Raw genomic sequence first — 20,437 nt, 5'->3', positions numbered from 1 at the left:
AATCTAAACACTCATCAGAATAACAACAAACCAAAACAAATATCCATAGCATTACAGTAAAACACACAAATTATATACAAGTCTTTGAACAGGCGGCAAAACTACATACAATTCCACCAAAATATCCCAATAAATCTAGACATTAAGACACAAAATTACCAGTCAAACGCCATCGATAGCATTTTTCAGATCTCCACCAAATAGCGACATGAGAGGTCCTCCGTGGACTCTCCCTTCCGGGATTTTGAACTCCAAGCTCTTTATCCCACTACAACTGCCAACACCGACGCCATACCCATCTCTCCCCTCCTCAGGCTTCTCAGAACTCGAGAAATGTGAATAGGATGATGAAGACTTCATCGATAGAGGAACCAATACCTGCGAGGGTATGAGATGTGTTTTTTCAGGCTTTTCCAGCGAATCCATGCTGTCAGAAATGGCACTGGTTCCTGAAGAAGAATGATTGTTGTCAAAGCTGCTCCCTGCAGTTGAAGCCGCAGATACAAGCCCATGGAAAAGTCCTGGTCCAATGAGACCTGCCTTATCTATCCCCCGGTCCTGAACCATACTGCTATGAGCAGCACATAAACCACTCTTGCCCCTGGCGAATTTTTCACATTTACCCTCTCCCCAAGTGCATCGCTTTCCCCCACCATGGGCCTTGCAGAAGTCTGTGCTCCCTTGGGCACTTTTTCCACAGTTATCAAACTTACAACGCTTACCTCCACCATGCCTAACACAACAATCAGTGCGGCCACGGGCACTTCTTGTGCAGCCTGGCACAGAACACCTCTTTCCGCCACCATGAGCAACACAGAAATTAGTGCCTCCATGTACGCTCTTAGGGCAAATCCCACCACCATCAAAGAGACAGCGCTTCCCCCCACCATGTCCCTTGCAGAGTGGTGTGCTTCCTTCGGCACCCTTGGTGCACCCTTGAAATATGCAACGCTTTCCACCACCATGTGCCTTGCAGTACATAGTGCTCCCTTGTGCCCCCTTTGCACACGCCTCGTGCTGGCAACGGCGACCACCTCCATGCGAGATGCACAAACCAGCCTGTCCTTCAGCACTACGAGTGCAGCCATCCACCTTACACCTTTTCCCTCCCCCATGTCTGATACAAAGTCCTGATTTTCCTCGTGCAGCCTTGGTACATCCACCTGGATAACTACATCTTTTGCCACCACCATGAGCTATGCAGTACTCTGTTTTCCCCTCAGCACTTTTAGTGCACCCCAAGTGTTGACACCTCTTCCCTCCACCATGTGCCTTGCAGTACGCCGTTCGGCTCTCAGCACCCTTCTTGCACCCAGGTTTTTGGCATCTCTGTCCGCCCCCATGACCAATACAAAGACCTGATGCCCCTCGTGCTCCCTTTCTACAGCCAAAATATTTGCATTTTTTTAGACTGCTAATTCGGTTGTCTGAAGATGCCCCTGTAGTTGTCTGCTCAGATATTGATTCTGTTGAGTAATCTGTTGTAACAGAAGGTTCATGCCTTAGCTCAGTTAGCTGGCATTTGTCCCCGAGGTTTAAAAGTTCTTTACTGTGCAGAGAAAGATTGACACTGTCACTCCTAGGAGCAAAAAGAAGTGATGGCATATAACCACCTGATTTCCTGGAAGAAGTAGAACCCTCATCAACAAGTGGAATTGGGAGTTGATTATCTTCAGAAGATACACGAGTAATATTAACATCAGTCTCTCCCGAAATTGAAAAATCAAGCACGGTTGAAGCTTCAAGAGTCCCACCAGAAAGACCGAGTTGAAGGATTGAATCACCGTCAAAAGCAAATCCCTGAGATAATGCAGTGGTTGATCCTCTATTCTTTGTGGGTCCAAAATTGTAATAATCATCGCAGTATGCACTTGGTGTCGGGCCCAATCCAAGTACCAACTTACAGCCGTCATCGGGAGCACTGGAACAGTTGACCCTAAAATTGTTTTGTCTACACCTATACCTGGGTGTGTTGCTTCCACCGGAGCCAGGGCTATTCAAGCATAGAGCAGTATCACCAAAGTGGTCATTTTTTGTGAACTGACCATCATGAGAAAATAGTATACTCTTCTCGTTCAAATCCATTTTCTCAAAACTGTGCGCTAAGAGACACAAGTAACAGATCACTCTTTACCACGTACAATTACAAAGTCGACACAATGGAAATAAATGAAGTAGAAGCTAATGCGCAACCCCCAGCACCCCAATCAATAAAATCTTACTTCGAAAAAATCTGACTACGTTTCTTGGATAGAACCCCTTTATAAGAATAGTTAATATTGGCGTGCAGAGATCGTTGGAGCTTGTTGTGCTCCCTGCTGTAAAATCATTTAGCTTCATTAACCCTGAAGTAAGAGGAAACAGAAAACACAACTGAATTAATGAATAAACCCAACTGATGGAAATTATATAAACTGGAAAGATAAACCAATGTCATGCAAATCCACTGCAGGAATTTAGTTCTAAAAGAAACAAAAAACAAAGGAAAATATTCTAGGTTATGGTCAACGTCAATTCAAGAGGAAGAAACAAAGTTTTCAGAAAAGCCAATATGACACATTCCGATAATATGTGACAGGATAATAAGTAGAAGTAAGAGAGTCTGAATCTAACTCAAGTGCAGAGTCTGACAAACAGTATCTAGTTTTCCATGTATTAGCAAAAAGAATGAAAAATTTGGAGAAACTCGAAATTGGAAAATGCATTGAGCTTGGAAAGAATTTGAACGACAAAAGTTGTCTGCAAACCAGCAAACTAAGTATAAAAAATTTGGAAACATCCAATCTAAAATGCCAATACAAATAAATTTTCCAAAAAATAAGAAACTAAATTCCCGATATAAACTCACAACTTGTAACCATGAACCCATGATCCAAAGGTGCAGCAGCAACAGGAGATCGCACAACTCAATAACATAAATTTGACATTTATAACCCAGTACTTATAAAGCATAAATGAGTTAACTGTTGTTAAATTTTTCGCCATGATGCAACAGAGTTTGACAAGAACAAAGCACTTCCAAGTCCTGACAACTGTATCGGGTTTGTTTTGATTTGCCTAAGGAAAGACAGCAACCTTCAAAAAAGAACAGAAAAATAACTCAATGTCAATAATCTTAAACCCAAAACACCAAAGTTTAAACTAAACAAGTAGCAGATCAAGGTTTTTCTAGAGTTCCCTGGCAACCATAGGATTTCTACAAAATCAGAGCATCTTCTCATTATCTACTCGTTGTCACTCCCGAGACACAATCCCCATACTCAGTGGTTACGCAACCTCAAACAAATTAAATTTTCATACGGATTCAAGTTCTATTCAATTTATCTGTACTACTAATTCATCCTTTGGAACAACTAAACATTGACTTCAATTCAATTCTAATAACTCTTAACTGATACTTATTTGGTATCATATTAATGGTTGGTATTTCTCCAATTTCTCGTGTTAGCTAGTACCAATTCCAGCAACAGCAACAAACAACGATAACAACAACAAAGCCTTATCCCACTAAGTGAGGTCGGTTGTATGAATCTTAGAACGCTATTGCACTTGGTTTTGGGCCAAGTCATCCGTTAGCTCCAAATACTATGTCTAGCGAGTATCAATTCCAGATGCAATATATTTCTTTTAGTACATTTCATTCAAACTTTCCAGACTCTATTCCGATCGAGTTGAATTCTTTAAATTGAATTCCTGGCTCTAGTTGTTACTTGTTTGAGATCACTTCCATGCAATATCTTAAGTCAATATCCATAACATAATTTCAACATCCAAATATCTTACCTAATTCAGATTTATTACTCTCCTTCCTTCACAAAACTAGATGTACAAACTAGCAAATCCATAACAAAAATTACAAGATCAACAACAAAAATTAATTTAGAAAAATACCCAGTAAGTCAAACACACACAAATTAACTCCACAACCTCCCAAACCATCAAATAAACAAAATAGATGGTAACTATATGATCATCCACCAATTACTCAAAACCAAAACCCAAAAATCATAGAAAGAAACGCAGAGAGATGAAGAAATACATGAGCAATTCAGCAGTAGGAGGCAGATGTAATTACCTTGGGGGAAAATTCAAAGGAAATTCGGAGAGAAATGGCGCATCTGGGCAGCTGCGGGAGAATATGCATCCCAATTTTTCTTCCAACTAAAAAAATAGAATACGAAACAACCAGTGCCAATTGCAATTAGGTATTTTCAAATCATGTCGGCATTATTATATTATTTTTCTTCACTTCCCATATTTTAATTTATTTTGTAATTTTATTTACTTGGTGAAATACCAGAAATAGCCTTTAGGGTCACAACTGTCGGGAGCGTGTCCATACACTTTTCCTTGAAAACGACGGCTCCTGAAAAGTCAACATTGCCCTCGCCCCCACAACCAAGTAGCGTGTGGCTTTTCGCCAATAGATTTGTGCAAAACCATGTTGCTGTTCCTAAAGTTCGAGAGATTTTTTTCGTCTAGTCTATAATACTACAGTAAATATCATAATATAAGTGAAAAGAGCAAATTTTACAAAAATATAACGGATTATGGGAGCGTGTGGCTTAACGGTGAAGGTGACGGCTGGATCAATCGGAGGCAAGCTCAGGCAGCAGTCCAGGCCTGTGGAAGGAATGACGCGGCTTCATTTCGACTTAGGATTTGGACTGGAGCGACTTGGCTCCGAGGCTCTGCTTGACGGTGCGTCTCGTGGTAAATGTTTCATGCAATTAAGTCTGAAAACATATCGAAACTTGAATTCATGTCTTAGAAGTGACATAGATTGCAATGATGAAAATTGTGAACGAGTTTGTAACAAAATAACCTAATGAGAGAGCGGGGTGTTGTGGCATAGAGAGAGAAAAGAGAGCTACAGGGGAAATACTTTATCGTAAACATAATGAACTTACTTCTCATACAAGTAAGAAAGTCTAATATCTTATCGATTATATAAAAAAACTTAAATACAGTATATTTGGATTTACCTAATCACACAAATATTTTTTTTTAATACATCAATATTTTTACATTAATAGAAGAAGGAGTTCAGCAAAGTCACACAATAGACAGCCTAACTTAATATCGAATTCGTCATCCACGAGATTCGAACCTAAGATATTTCACTTATAAATAAAGAAGAATATCACTAGACCGTATTATTGAGTGGCTAATCACACAAATACTTTAATTCTAATCACAACAATCGTCCATAGGTTCCACGCTGTAAATGTATTTTGACAAAATTGTCCCTCGATTTGGTTAAACGAATGAGATTTAATTGAGCGTTTCCTGGTGGCTTCACTGCCAGTTTGCTGCAGACGTCACACACACGTCCTCAACTGCAATTCGTCGAATCTAACAACATTCACACGCGTCGTCATCCTATTGGCCAGCACTTCCCATAATAGTTCAGTTCCCTATGCCGATTCGATCCCAACTACGTTGGTTTCATTGGAAATGTGCAGCATTTAGTGCACGTGTCACACTGTGTGCCTTGTGTGGTTGTGCTTACGTTGTCATGGCCTATTATTAACGAAAACTTAAATGACACGAATGGACCGTCACGTGATTTCATGTGTTAGTAAAATAAGGTTATGTTGATAAAAATTTACGCATTTTTATTTTATTAGTATTAGGCGCCATATTAACAGTGTACTAGTGTTGTGTAAAAATAATTTGTATTGCTTGGGTACACCTCTATAATAACTTCACGTGCTAGTAATACAAGGACATGTATAAATTTCTCTTTTAATGTTTATGTATGGATAATACTTGAATTTTCCCTTGGGGGTATGGGTTCATTTTCCCACTTGAAAATAATGTAACTTCATCTTAGAAAATTTATAATTGGAAGCCGCTCAACTTTTTAATTTTCATTTAAAGATCGTCCTTACAAAAAATCTTTCTAAATCGAGATTGTTTAGTCATCCAAATGTATCAGATAAATCAACTGCTCATTATTAATAGCTACTTGGTACAAGTAACGTTGATTCAATTGATACATTTACATGACTAAATGATCTCATATTAGAATGAGTATTACTAGGGGTCTTTTCATTTTTTTTTTTTTTGAAAACTAAAATCTTATTTAGTAACAACAACTTTGGCACCGAGTTTTTAAAATTTGGCACTAATTTTTCACATTTTGGTTTTAGGTTTTTTTTTTAATTGAAAAATAAAAATAGTTACCAAACAATATTTCAATACTAAGTTTTCAAAAAAAGTAAAAAATGAAAATAGAATGGTTATCAAACGATCACTAAGTTCTTTAAGCAAACATGTGTCACATTATTAGAATTAGTATTATTTCTTCTTTTCTTTATCAAAAAAACAAGTTCATTGGTTGGTACGGATCTGTTGACTTTCGACATAAGACAACTTGATCATTTCATTCACCAGCTTGTTTTCTATGCTAATCATGATTAGCAACTTAACCTTACCTAGGTTGTTCAATAGGTTGGATGTTTCCTTGTCATTTTCTGTTCCCAACTAACACCTTTGATTAATCAGAAATGACCACAAAATCAGGTTTATTATATGTTAGCATGCATTCATAAGATAGAGAGACATCTCATTAGTACTAAGTATATTGACATATGGTAGATCTAAGTTTTATATTTCCTTGGGTAATCTTGTGTCACTTTAGGACACCGTAAATAGGCTAACTAAAATTTAAATTGAATAGCTTGTAACTGCATGAATCACATTATATTATAGTTTATGTAAGTACAGGTTGTTACTCCGGGGATTGATGTGACGTTACGGAAGATATAGATAAAAGAGAGTACGAATAGTTATCTTTGAATAGATTTTTCGAACACCATAGAATCGAGAAAAACTTTCGAATTTTGATTAATAATATGATAAGATGAACAAAATACAACTCTAAAAGTTGTTTAATAATCTTAACAAACCCTAGCGCCAGATAGAAAAAAAAAACAAATAACAAAATATCAAAAACGATGTTAAAATATTAAAATCTCGTTTTAGGCTAGTAAAAACTAAAATTCAGGCAAATTCTGACTAGGCTTGTTGTCTAACACAAGACTTGTAGATCTCGTCGTTTTCTTTGAATCCATATATAATGGTCCCAAAACTGACAAGCCAAAGAAAATGTACGTTAATCTGAACAACCTGAAAAGTCCAAAACATTTACTTCCGAATATGATAGCAGCGAATAACTTTTTAACCCATAACCCATAACCCATAAATTACCAATTCTCCAATCACTTTTCTTGATTAAAAGTTGCTTCATTCTTTTAATTTTCCTCATCTAAAACACCAATTTTATTCTACATCATGATGACAACTTAATACTAATCGATTAAAGACACAAAGATTAAAAAAAAAACGGAAGAAATTAATAACATGACAATAGACGGTAAGAATCATCAACATAGTCGAGTGACGAAAATGGAAAAGTTAGCAAATGAATTTTGAAAATTAACAAGGCAACAAGAACAAAATCGAAACTAAATAAACTAGGGTTTCATATGCCACCACCAATCTTCATACTCAAATCTTAGAGGCAAGTATTCTAGATTTAGTCACATATACAGACACTACGTACACAAGTTCAAGTACTTATAACATGCAACTAATCCCTGATCCAGAAAATTTAACAAAGTAGAAATTCATTAAGAGTGTAAAATGTAATTAGCCCAAAAATCTAATTGTAAGGATGGAATAAATGAATGACTCTTCACAACTTAAATTTAATATGTATCTCATTAAAATAGTTCCATATTCTACCATCCAGTTAGACATAATGTTTTGATTTCTCCACTCAACATATGTTTTAAGTTAGAGAAGTCTCATTCCCAATTCAATCCTCATACCAAAAGAGGCCTAAAACTATTGGTTATTTGACCTAAGCCTAATTAAGTGATGTGTGATGATCTTGTTAGATCCCCCTTATCCCCACACACCAACCAAACCACAATCTAAATTAAAATATCAAAAGCAAGATTCTAATTGAGTAGCAAGCCCAACATTAAGTGACAGGCCTTGTCACATTGGCTGGGGTTTAATATATCAACTGCTCTGTATTTAATAATACGTAGCATTGAAGTTGAACTCTAATTTTTTATGTGAATTTGTTCTTATCCAAAGAAATATTGCAAGGCAAAGAAAAAAAATTAAAGACAAACCCAATACTTGATTTCATTTTTCAAATTAGTAATTCTTTGATTTTGAACAAGATTTGAGAGAGTTTTGACAACTCTCCCAACTTATTCATTGCTCAAAATTTTCCATTCCGCTATCTCTATCTCTCCTCACGGAAAATGATTGAGAAGACACTGAAAAGAATTACAGCAGCAGAGAGGAGTTGAAAACTTGTATCAAATCCTAACGCTGAAAGAGTGTTTCAAGCTTCCCACATGAAGCACATGCTCTCCCAAAGCTACCTTTCTGTTTCCAAGCTCATCGACCACGCTCAGGTGCTTGCAAACATCCACGTTGAACTTAACCAATGCTACTCTCTGAGCACTCACGAACACCTTCTCAAAACCCAGCAAGTGCTTCTGCGGCGACTTGTGCACTGCCGGAGGACTCGAAAACAGCATCACCGTATGACTTCCACTCATACTTCCCATGTTCTTCACCCCCAAATGTATATCAAAAGCTAGGTTTTCGCATCTTTCTTCCACAACGTCAAGTGACTTGCAGCTCGATGAGTGACATACATGACCCTCTTCTAAGGGAATCGATACCAGTTTAGGCGCTCGAACTAGTTTGTGATTGAAGGTGGAGTAGCCTAGTCCATCTCCAAAGGAGTAAACGGTTTCACCAGTGTAAAATCTGTAAGTCCGGCCAGGGTAACCGTTCGAAGGATCCGGTCTCATGTTCATGTTTGTCATTGGAACCTTGTCTACATAAGATTGTGGATACCATGTCATAGGTAGTCTTCCGCCTGCAACAATTAATAACATATATGTCATTCAGCTAGTTACGATTAGGATGTATAATTATATAACTATATATGTGTGCAGTGAAAATTTTGAAAAATTAAGAAAATAAGGACTATATATAGCTAGCTTACTTGGATTATATTGACCAAAAACTACATCAGCTACCGCAGCTCCACCAGCCTCGCCGGGGTAACCAACCCAAAGTATGCTTGTAATTTTAGTATCGTTTTTGGCAAATGTAATGTCGAACCCTCCTCCAGACATTATGACAAGGATTACTGGGCCTTTTGCTGCCTTTGCAACTTCTGTTACGAGGAGTGTTTGCTGTCCCGGAAGAAGCAGGTCAATCCTGTCAAGACTCTCTCTCTCAATCGATTGATCTGCACCCACGACAAGTATAGTTGCATCTGCTGAGGCTGCTATCTTGGTAGCATCATCTACCTGTGCAGTACCACAAGCCACATTGGCGCAGCCGGCAACATAACTCGTTGCAACTGAGGCACTTAGGCCTTGCAGAATAGTTGTATACTTGCACGGCGTACCTGAAAAATTGTAATTCAGAACAATAACTTAAAGGCAATGGAGTTGTAGTTTCGTTTGATACAAACAAGAAAATTAGTTTAATTTATCATGTGTTGCGTACGTATTGGTACCTTCGTAGTTTCCGATCATTGTCTTTTGGACATTGGCATTGGGACCAATGACCGCCAAGGATTTGATGGCCGTGGGAGACAGAGGCAGTGATCCCGGACTGTTTTTTAGCAGTACTATCCCTTGCCTGGCGGTTTCACGGGCTAGCTCCTGGTTCTCTGAGGTACACACATCTTTTGGACCAAGCTTTCCATAGGGTTTGTCGCTGGGATCACCATCAAAGAAGCCTAGACGCATCAAAGTAGCAAAATTGTTGGAGATGGCCCTGTCAATGTCGGCCTCCGTCACAAGTCCTGCTTGGACTGCACCTGGCGTGTATTGTCCGAGGAAAGATCCGCAGTTGAGATCCAACCCTGCCAATATAGCCTTAGCTGCAGCTTCCTCTGGTGTTTTGGTGTAGTGTTGCTGCTTGTAGTACACATCTATTGAATCACAATCCGTAACAATGTATCTGCACCAATATCCAATCCAATCCAATGTTACTTATGTAACTTCAACGCCTATATATTCTCAACCATCCACAGTAACATTAACAATTATACAACCGAAAGAATATGTACCCATTTAGTTTCCATTCGCCTCGGATAACTCCAGCAAGAAGGTCGGGGTCTGCACAGGTTGGTATCCCGTTAACCTGGTTGTAAGAACACATGACACTTGCAACATTGCCATCGATAACACAACTTTTGAATGGCGGTTGAAATGTGTCGTCCAGATCTTGTTTCGTTACCTAACAATCACAAGCAACACAAGATAAATTAGTGAGACGAAAACTTTGTGCAAATTAAATCAAGTACATTAGAATCGACACTCAAAAAAGTCGAGAAAATTCTGTTTCTTTACCACTGCATTAAAATGGTATCTGTCAACCCCTTTCCAATTGTCTACATCGTAGGCTGTATAATGTTTGCAGCATGCAGCAACCTTAAGCTTATTCTTGTCACCATCGTCGGTTTGTTGAAGGCCTCGAACATATCCGGATCCGTATTTACTCGAGAGCAACGGATCTTCACCCGGAGTCTCCTGGCCTCTTCCCCATCTGGGGTCTCGAAATATGTTAATATTTGGTGACCAAAATGTCAGTCCTGCCAATCCCACATTGTACATTGCTCTGGCCTCCGTCGAAACCACCTGACCGTGCAGAAAACAGCTGTTTAGGCATGCCATTGTAATTGCACGAATACAAAATTAATCATATTAGCATATATCAAGTTTATCATTCTATGCATTGAAGTTCAAGTGACTTACCATGTACATATATATACGTATATCATCTTCTTAGCAGGGATCTCTTTTACGATAGTAAAAACAGAATAGGTATATGATCACTGTAGGAATAATGTATGTACTATGTAAGACCTCTTATACATTTCACCTTTTACCTTTTTTTTTCCTGTAATACGATGGTCAATATACAGTAAATATATAATCTCTACGATGGTATCGCCCTATTTTTGCGATATTTGAATGAGATCCTTACTAAGAAGGGTTGAAGGGTTTTAAGTACAGAATTTTCACTTTAGAGCTTAGGGTTAGCCATCTGGTTTATGGTTACCTTCATAGAACTCGATCCCATGGATGCTATCCCTCAATTTTTACAATACCAGTAAATGAGTTGATCATTTCATGCACCGACCAAACTCATGGATATTAGAAAAACATCTGTATAATGGAACCATATGCAACAAGACAATTCCTCGTGTAAAAAAGTAAAAAAGTGTGGCACGTTCAAACAAAATGGTCAGTGAGCCATTATTTCAATATATTATAAGATATATATATATATATATATATATATATATATATATATATATATATATATATATATATATATATATATATGCACACACACACACACATACTTTGCCCAAATTTGGATCTATGCATCCGAATAATCTACTTTATCATTATGTATTTTACAAAGTAATTAGTATACAAAAAAGTATGTGTATATTTATATTGTAACAAAAAAATGCGTATATATATAATATATATATTCTTAATGATTGAGCTTGTTTTTCATTGCATTATGTTCATCATTTGTCCGCACGTTTACTGTCCAAAACATGATATATATTTTTAATTTTGTTTTATTATTTTTGGGGGAACGCTTTCCCTTTAAAAGATGTGAAGTTATATATGCATTAAGTAATCCATGTTCACAGGCAGTCGACCAGTATCAGTATCATCCATTCACCCCCCTTGTTGTACGTTTTCTTCTTCTGCAAGCTGGAATCACCTAAAAAGTGTACTTACTTGGGGAACCTGTGACCCCAAAAATCAAACTTTCTCACCAACTACTACTATTTTCCAAGGACTAACTCCAAAAATCAAGGTCAAATCTCCCATGTTCATGAAGCAGTAAAAGCAGATGATATTTATTAAACTAACCTCCTCAATTTTTGTTCAATTTGGAACTAATCTCTAACAACTACGATCCAATCGCAGATTCTTCTTCAACAAAAAAATTTCGGTGCGATATTTGACTACTTGACTAGGACACCTCTTACGCCAAGATGGAGTACTTATGTTTGTGAAAGATACCTACGGATGCTGTTATCGGGCAGGCCCAGCACTAAGAATTTTTCTCCTATTTCCTTATCTAAAAGGAAAACGACTGACGGATGCTTCTCTGTTCAATAGCTGTAAAAGCATTTTTCGGATACAAAATATGTGTACAACATTATATACATATTTCTATTAGTGGGTTTAAGCAATTTGACATTTAGTTTAGATGCATCGACTCAACCATAACAAGAGACAAACTAATAATACACTAATCTAATTAGTAATGATTATTGATGATGGTGAGGGTGACAGTGACACAAGGGGCGGTGAAAGATTCAAGACGTAAAACAAAATCCATGATTAATCGATTGAACTTTGATCAAGTGCCGGAAAATTGATAATTAGTTATTTTTTATCCACCAATAACCGTGTCCATCAAATTTGAATGAAAATTATATTCAAAGCAAACAAAAAATGATGCAAATAATTAGTAATGTTTTGCATGGCACGAATATAATTTGGCAGAATGAAGGTGAAAGAGATGAAGTTAATTATTAAGTAGTGTCAGTTGCGTGCTTACCCTGCCAATGGCTTCAAAGAGAGAAGTATTGAAAGAAGCGGCAGTGAGGATGACCTGAGGAAAGCTGGTAGCTCCGGGAACGAGGCTCGAAAACTTGGTGCCGGGGCCGACGTATGAGACGCCGTGTAATGCTTCTGACCACCACTCGTATTTGGGAATTCCAAGCCTGCTCACACTCCCTGCACTGTTCACCAAAAACCCGATTTTCTCCGGCAATGTCAGCCGCTTCACCAAGTCCGCCACTCTCGCATCGACCCCCAAGGACGTATCGCAGAAGGCGAAGCTCGATAGGGTTGCGTTGCTAGCGACATCGCAAGCGAAAACCGGCGACGATTGGCCTAAAACGCCCTTAAAATTTGGCGAAAAGAATAACAAGTATTGAAACAAAAAGGAGCAGGGGAAAACAGAGAACCAAATGATAGAGGAAGCCATTGTTTGTAATTGTGAAAGGAGGGATGGGGTGGCTTCTTTAAACAAGTTCCCAAAGAAGCAAAACGGTTGTTATTGTTGCCTCAATGCATTTCCTCCATGCCTACGCCTTTTATGCCTCCTATGCCTTCAATGCCTCATGGGCTTATGGGTTGGTACTAGCAGGTTGTTACACACACACACACACGTGTATATATATATATACGTAGTTATATATAATGATATAATAAAAAGAATATATGGTGGGTTATTTTCAATAATTAGAATTTGAAAGTAGGTAAGCAATGGGAAGAAAAGGAACGTACAAGTAAATAAAACCACGTTGTTTTTTAGCAGCCCGTGAAGGGCAATTGGGAGGACTAATAGCAGCTTCCATTAAATGGAATGGTGCATGACATGCTGGCAGTGGCAGGAAGCACAATTTGCCATTTGAGAGAATCTAGTGCCATGTTTTGGTGCTAGCTAGGCTAGTACTTATTACTTGGGACTTGGTAGGACGGGTTTATACGAGTCCGTGAAGGATTTCCCCTTTTCTATCTGTTCGGGATTGGGTCTTCTGCTTCTCCATTTTGGGAGTGTGTACTGTATAACATATATGCCATGCATGCATGTGAATATGAGAGAGAGAGAGAGAGAGAGAGAGAGAGAGAGAGAGAGAGAGAGAGAGAGTCATAGGATAGGACTACTAGGAGGATAATAGGACATATGGTTGATGCTTACGTACGTTGTATGAAATAGTGCTGCAGGTTAATTTGAGCTCGTTGTTTGAGATTGAGAATTGGCCAATGGGGTCGGTTTTGGCATACTCGGTAACATACACTCACGTGAACCGGCCGGTGAGAGAGATTCTCCTGTTCATCATATTTCGGCTTTATACTAACCCAAGCCAACTCTAGGAAGGTAAGTCATGCACTTGATACAGCCCTACAAATCACATGTGCTGCCTCTCAATCTTTTCATCCATCGAATAGGACGTTTTAGGGTCTTTTTAAGAATGTTAGGATTACGGTGTAGTAATTATATTTTTCTTTACTTGTAAGTGATCTTATGAATGACGAGTTCAATACTAATTTATTCTCCATATATAGTGTAAACTTATTGCTATATCACAAAGCCTAACGAATATGTAAGAACTTGCAAAACACCAAATATAAACAAATAAATTATAAAACCACACGTAGAAAAGGTGAGACAGACTTGTAAGCTCAGAACCCACAAAAAGTTGACTGTAGAGGAGAGTAGCTCTAAATTGGCTAATTGGTCATCAACAACATTTCCTTCTAGAAACATATATATGTAAAAAAAAAAGAAGGTCGTACCCAGTGCACAAGGCTCCCGCTTTACGCAGGGTCTAAGAGAGGTGAATGTCGGCTAGTGAGTCTGAAGAGATCAAGGGTTTAGGGTTTAGAGAGACTCGCTAACAGCCCACTATCAACCACATTCTCTCTTTGGAGTAAAGAGACCCGCCAATCACCCACTATTAATTACACTGATATGGTACCTCTCAACCCGCTTCTTAATTATCACATGCATAATAGGGCAGCTGTGAAAAACTTTGAGAGGCATCTGTCGTCCAAGAATGACGTGGTGAATTTTGTGTTTCTTGTAATTTGTGTGGATGAGAAAATACTTTGATGAGGAAGCTCTAAGTTTTTTAGAGGCAACTCAGCAATGCTTCTTTGCCAGTGGTTGGAAGATCCTCAAAGGGTACCTCGAGGTACCTGTAGGTAGTTTCATAGGTTGCGTGGTATAATCTTTGTGGGTGTTATTTTTCATGTTGGTTGGACGTGGGTCCTCTGTGATTAAGAAATGTATCGTATCTTTAATGAGTTTTTAATTGTGAAATCGTAATGTTTTGTTGACGTGTGTGGGTTCTTGATTATGTTTGACATGAATGTCCAATATACGTTCTTGATCCTTCTTATTAAAATTTCGGTTGGCTTCAATGTAATTAAAAATGAAACAACTCACTGTAATTCATATTTAACTTTGTTAATTTTTCGATGTCCCATTCGTAAATTATTCAGCACAATTCTCATTGGTGAGAAACAGTTGGTCTCAAATCATTTTCTCCTCCAATATGGCTCCATGCTACAAGCTAAAAAGTGCAGTGCACTATAATATTGGACCTATTTTTTGTAAAAGAATATTATAAGTTGCAATCATCGAGCGGCAATTATATAATAAACCATTGTAGGCTTCCCCACATTTGCATTATCCATCGACGCGTGGAATCTACTTGCTACTTATAATTCCTAAAAGAAACAACCAAGTATTATCGAGTGAGGCAGGCAATTTGGTTTGTGTCAAATTTATTTGATTAGTTTACGCTTTACGCGTACTCTAAGAAAATATATACAATATTTGGAGATAACAGAAAATTTGGTACAAAATCGAGTGTAATGACGTTTTATGATTCATAAATTGGCCCCATTTGATAAAATAAAGCTTTGTTCACGTTGTATTAATTTACACGTACATTACAGATTGAATAACTGAGTATTAACTATATGTGTAATTGTATAAGTTCCAAATGTTTTTGCTTCAGTTAGATGTGCATGTATATGGACATTCGGTACAAAACCTCGTGACTTTGAACTTCGTCTTGTGGCATGAGGCTAAATATTTTGATGCCAGCCACGGATCCAGATGGATATTAACAAGTATATAGCTGCAGTGCAACTTCTTTTTCTTTTTATGCAAAAATTAATTCCATGTGCATAAAGAAAACAATTTAAACTACATGATTTATGAATTGATGTGATTTCAATGATTTAAACTTTAACTTGATTTCAGTGTTTAAAATATCGGTATCGGTGAAAATGTCGATAAGCAAATTTGTGGAAATATCAATGGATATATTGTATGTCGATATTGATATCGATTAGCTTCGATGTAAATGATGGAAATTTGCTCAAAAACAAGGAAATTTAAAATAATTTTTTAGGGAATGTCATATTAAGCCACAACACACATATGAATCAAGAATTAATGATTATATACTGTGTAAACAATAAGTATGTGATATGTGAGAAGAAAAACTTCCTTATAATGACAAGTAATAAAATAAAGCATTTTACTAGAAAGAATAAATTATACATAACTTAATTAAAAGGCTTATTATATTAACACCCCATAAATTGTTGAATAAAGCCCACATACTCCTCTATAATACACCCACACCCTACATTCTCAATATACATCTTATATTTTTTACATACACCCCACATTTCTCAAATCTTATAACACTCATTTTTAATTTTCATGGACTGAATCTAAACATTTAAACGTTTCGTTTGCTAAATGATTTCAAATCATCTGAGAGCCATTGATATTTAATACTATATGAACAGATGCAACTCAATTTCATGCGTGTGGCTGTCTAACATTCAATTGAAATAGATTCCTATAGTTGCTACCCCTTTTCTCAAGGGTGGCCACAGAAAATGTTGCCTTTCTTAATCGCTAAACTTTTCTCTTGGGGATGATAAGGTGGGTTTTCCCAAACATATGTTGTCATTCATTTATTGAAGAACTAGGTCTCCATCTTTCTTTCTTTTTTTTTTGTCGAAAAGAACTAGGTCTCCATCTTTCTAATACAAATAACATAAAAGAACCAACAAATTTGATGGGGATTGGCACCAAATGATTCCATTAGACCTTCAAAATTACCTTCTCTCAATACATGTGGAAGGTATATCGATTTCGTGTTCCATTAATCAAAAATAATTTTTCTCAATCAATATGTTTGTAGTTTCATTGGTTAGGGTTTCGTTCAACAATGGAGGGTGAGAGGGGTTTTGATAGTTGGAGAAGAGAAATAATACGCTAAAGGTGATTTGGGGTGTATTTAGAATTTTTTTAAATTTTTTTTAAACCTAATAAGGTCAAAATTATCATTACATAGTGGAGTAAATAAGTTATTTAATATTAAATTTTAATGTGGGGTGCTAATATAAAAAACCTAATTGAAATTTTCGTCATGAAAGCAGCACAAATTTTATTGAAGTAAACTAATACCATAAAGAAATAAATTTAAAAAATAAAGAATGCATAGGCTCATAGATATTTCCTGCAAACTTTTTGCAAATTGTCTGCAAACACTAGATATTTCCTGAAAATATTGAAAATATCTAGAAAATTGACTAATTTCCGAAAATAACGTGGATATGGGATGAAGTTTAGACTTCACCCCTTTTTTCCAGATCGTTCCCTGAATTTTTGGATATTTCCTTCGAAATATTTAACATATCAAGGATATTTCAAACACTGCTTGATTTACACTATGAAGTTGAAGTTTTAAGCACACCCTTATAAGTGAGATCTTTATTTTTTGTACTTTTAAAATAGGATTAAGTCTGGATACGTACCTAATCTTTAGGTGTGATTTCAAATTGGTCGTAATCTTCCAACCACTTAAAAAAGCAATGATCAAATAATTATCGACAGCCAGAAAATCTTCCAACCACTTAAAAAATTATCGTATAAAGTTAAAAACCTTTAGAAAATCTTCTTCATGTTAAAAGTTAATTATCTTCTTCTTCATGTTAATTAATTATCGTATAAAGTTAATTAACATTTTAAATAATTACTTAATATTTTAAAAACTAGATATTTGTTAGGTCACGGCGTTAGGTGATGACTTTAATTACTAACAGTAAGTGATGATATTTCTAGCATTAAATGACAAGGTGGACAAACACTAGAGTTGATCTCCACTAATCGTCGTCTTTAGAGCTCTAATTCCCCAAGTTGACTCCTTTTAAAACGTTGTAAATAACTATCTAACGTCTTAAAAAATAGACATTTGTTAGGCTCACTAGTGTTAAGTGACGATGTGGACAATCATTTTTTATTTTTTTTAACAAACAATATTATCTACACTAAGGGAGAGGGGTGAGCTTATCCTCACAATGGGTTAGCAATAATGTGATACAAATTCGCCTTTGGCAAGAATCAAACCTAAAGACTTCTCACTTACAAATGAAGAGGAATATCAATAGACCATAGTACTAAGTGGCAATGATGTGGACAATTATTAAAACGGGTTTTACTCTCAAGTTGTATATGGATCTTTGAATTTTCAAATCGACGCAGTTTAGTTAAGCAAATTTGTGACTTAAATTGGGTAGTTATTCGTACTTAACCCTTTAAAATATATATAGTTAGTTTCTTCCAATGATGAGAATATCTTTGTAAAAGAATTTATTATGTGTCTGCTCTGTTTGTAAGATAATATGACGTTCACTAGTCTAGACCCACTTCAAAATGTATTTTATGATCTGAATTGCTCTTTTTTTTAACTATCAGTAAAAACCATCTTTAGAATAATTCATTCAAATATGATGAATCAACACAATATTTTCCATACATGGTAAATTGGTTATGACAACAATCAATTTTTTATTTTGATCAACTTTTACGGAGATGATCTTTAAATAATTTTTTTTAAGATTTGAATTGTATAAGAAACGATTATTAGCACCGTATCAACTTACTAAGATGCATATATATACCACTATTGATAAATCTCTAGGCTCTAGTTATTATATTCCAATTGAAAAAAAAAAAAAAAAAACATCTCTAGATATTATGTTACGGAACAAACACGGTAGAGCAGTTGATCAGATTGCAAGCTGAAGCCTACTTTACTTTCCAAGTAATGAGTACTAAAAAACTTTAATTATATGAAGAAAGTGGCATATGCATGCAGTTAAGAAGATCATATACGAACATAACATGCACGTCAGTGTCAATTAGCCGTGATTAGATTGTCACTAGGCTTTCGACCAAACAAATAAAAAGGATATTCTCATTTGGATGAAATCTTATCTGTTCTTTTTCTTACATCCAACTTTGTTGGTTCGTTTGGACAGTCTGCAATACATGCCGAGGATAATAGTACGATGACACAAACAAAAGTAGTTTGTTAAGGATTCACGAACGATTCTCCTTTAATATAGAATTATGAAAATTCAGAGAAGTTCTCGTTTAAATTGATAATACGATGAAAGTAGACTGAATACAGCCCTAACAGTCGAATATAAAGTCATTGGGAAAACCCTAGCTGCAAAAGAAATTAAAAAGAGAAATTAAAAAAATTACTTAAGCACCCAACAAACTTAAAAGCTGTTTGTAACCCCCTAGAGACGATGTTCAAAAAGCGCCTTATGTAGACTATTGACCGCAAGTCTTCGTCGCTCGCCGTTCGAATCACGTTTTCCAGCCCCTCGCCAGAAGATTAATGCAAATTATATATATATATATATATATTGTGTGTCAAAAATGAGGGCAAAATAGGAAAAACAGGGATATGATTGTCATTTTGTCAAAAGATACAAAATTACTATTTTGCTCTCCTCGTGTCAACATTGAGTATTCAAAAGTGAGGGCAAAATTGGAAAAAAAAGGGGCAAAAAGTTGACAAGCCCTCTTCTCTTAATAGAATAGTATAGATAGATGAAGAAGATGATAATTAACTTTATACGATTTGGTGCCGTTGAATGAGTACATATCCTCTTCGAATTTAATAAAAACTGAGCCTAAGGATCAAATGATCCGGACTATTGAAATTTGATCCAACGGCTACAATTATTATAACTTTAGAGAGGCCCTATGTTTGTAACCATTGGATCAAATTTCAACGACTCGGATCATTTGATCCTTAGGCTCAATTTTTTTTAGATCCGGAGAGGATTTGTACTCCGTTGAATATACACTTGATTTGCATGTCACTTTCTCTATATTTGGACATGCGTATTACTAAAACAATAAGGGTGTATGTATTTTGATACGATCAAACTCATAAAGCAGCAATCAATCAATCAACACAATATATAAAAGTTTGAAAAAAACAGTACTCATAATTCCAAATATGATGACTCTATGTTTATCCAGAACAAAATATAGTTGTCGATAGATAAGCTTTCGTAGGATATTCATATGACCATACGTATTTCGTTTATTAATTTTCTTCTTTATTGTTGTCTAGGTTAAACTTTGACATATTCAAAATTAGGATCCGTTTATAGGATCCTCGTTGTCATTTCATTTCAGTGTTGAAAAATAAAAAAGGTTAAATTGTTTAAAAATGTTGCTATTAGTGTGCCTGAAACAGGATTCAGTGCACAAAATGTTATAATACAAGTGTTTGGATACTTAATAAAAAAAATTCAACCACTTATATCATGGTACTTGGTGTACCTGACTGGGTTTTCGACACATTGAAAAATCTCTCTCTGTTTATAAGCAGTTCTGCTATTATTATATGGTGTCAAATGATCACAAGCTACTGATAATTAAAGAGTAAATTGGAAGCCAATTTTTTAAGGAGGATATAATTAGGTTTGAGACAAAA

At 36.3% G+C, this 20,437-nt stretch overlaps 2 protein-coding genes across 4 annotated transcripts; both read right to left on the bottom strand.

The window, feature by feature from the left end:
• Window positions 1-20: 20 nt before the first annotated feature.
• On the bottom strand, window positions 21-4,218 carry LOC126631929 (uncharacterized). Of its 3 annotated transcripts, none has more exons than XM_050302136.1 (3): window positions 4,076-4,218; window positions 2,849-3,075; window positions 21-2,345 (listed from the first exon to the last, which is right to left on the bottom strand). In XM_050302136.1, the coding sequence occupies exon 3, from the start codon at window positions 2,083-2,085 to the stop codon at window positions 163-165; it is 1,923 nt and encodes a 640-aa protein (XP_050158093.1). In that variant the 5' UTR covers window positions 2,086-2,345; window positions 2,849-3,075; window positions 4,076-4,218; the 3' UTR covers window positions 21-162. The 3 variants fall into 3 exon arrangements, with proteins under 3 accessions (XP_050158093.1, XP_050158094.1, XP_050158095.1); XM_050302137.1 differs by having other exon boundaries at window positions 2,965-3,075; XM_050302138.1 differs by lacking the exon at window positions 2,849-3,075.
• A 3,920-nt stretch (window positions 4,219-8,138) lies between these two features.
• Window positions 8,139-13,254, bottom strand: LOC126631927 (beta-xylosidase/alpha-L-arabinofuranosidase 1-like). The gene is made up of 6 exons (XM_050302134.1): window positions 12,652-13,254; window positions 10,407-10,694; window positions 10,124-10,293; window positions 9,566-10,014; window positions 9,044-9,454; window positions 8,139-8,914 (listed from the first exon to the last, which is right to left on the bottom strand). The coding sequence occupies exons 1-6, from the start codon at window positions 13,081-13,083 to the stop codon at window positions 8,343-8,345; spliced, it is 2,322 nt and encodes a 773-aa protein (XP_050158091.1). The 5' UTR covers window positions 13,084-13,254; the 3' UTR covers window positions 8,139-8,342.
• Window positions 13,255-20,437: the final 7,183 nt, after the last annotated feature.

The sequence above is a fragment of the Malus sylvestris genome, chromosome 8, assembly GCF_916048215.2.
Source record: "Malus sylvestris chromosome 8, drMalSylv7.2, whole genome shotgun sequence".
Lineage (NCBI taxonomy): Eukaryota > Viridiplantae > Streptophyta > Magnoliopsida > Rosales > Rosaceae > Malus > Malus sylvestris.
Note: the sequence above shows the minus strand (reverse complement) of the source record. Positions and strands in the feature narration are given on the sequence as shown.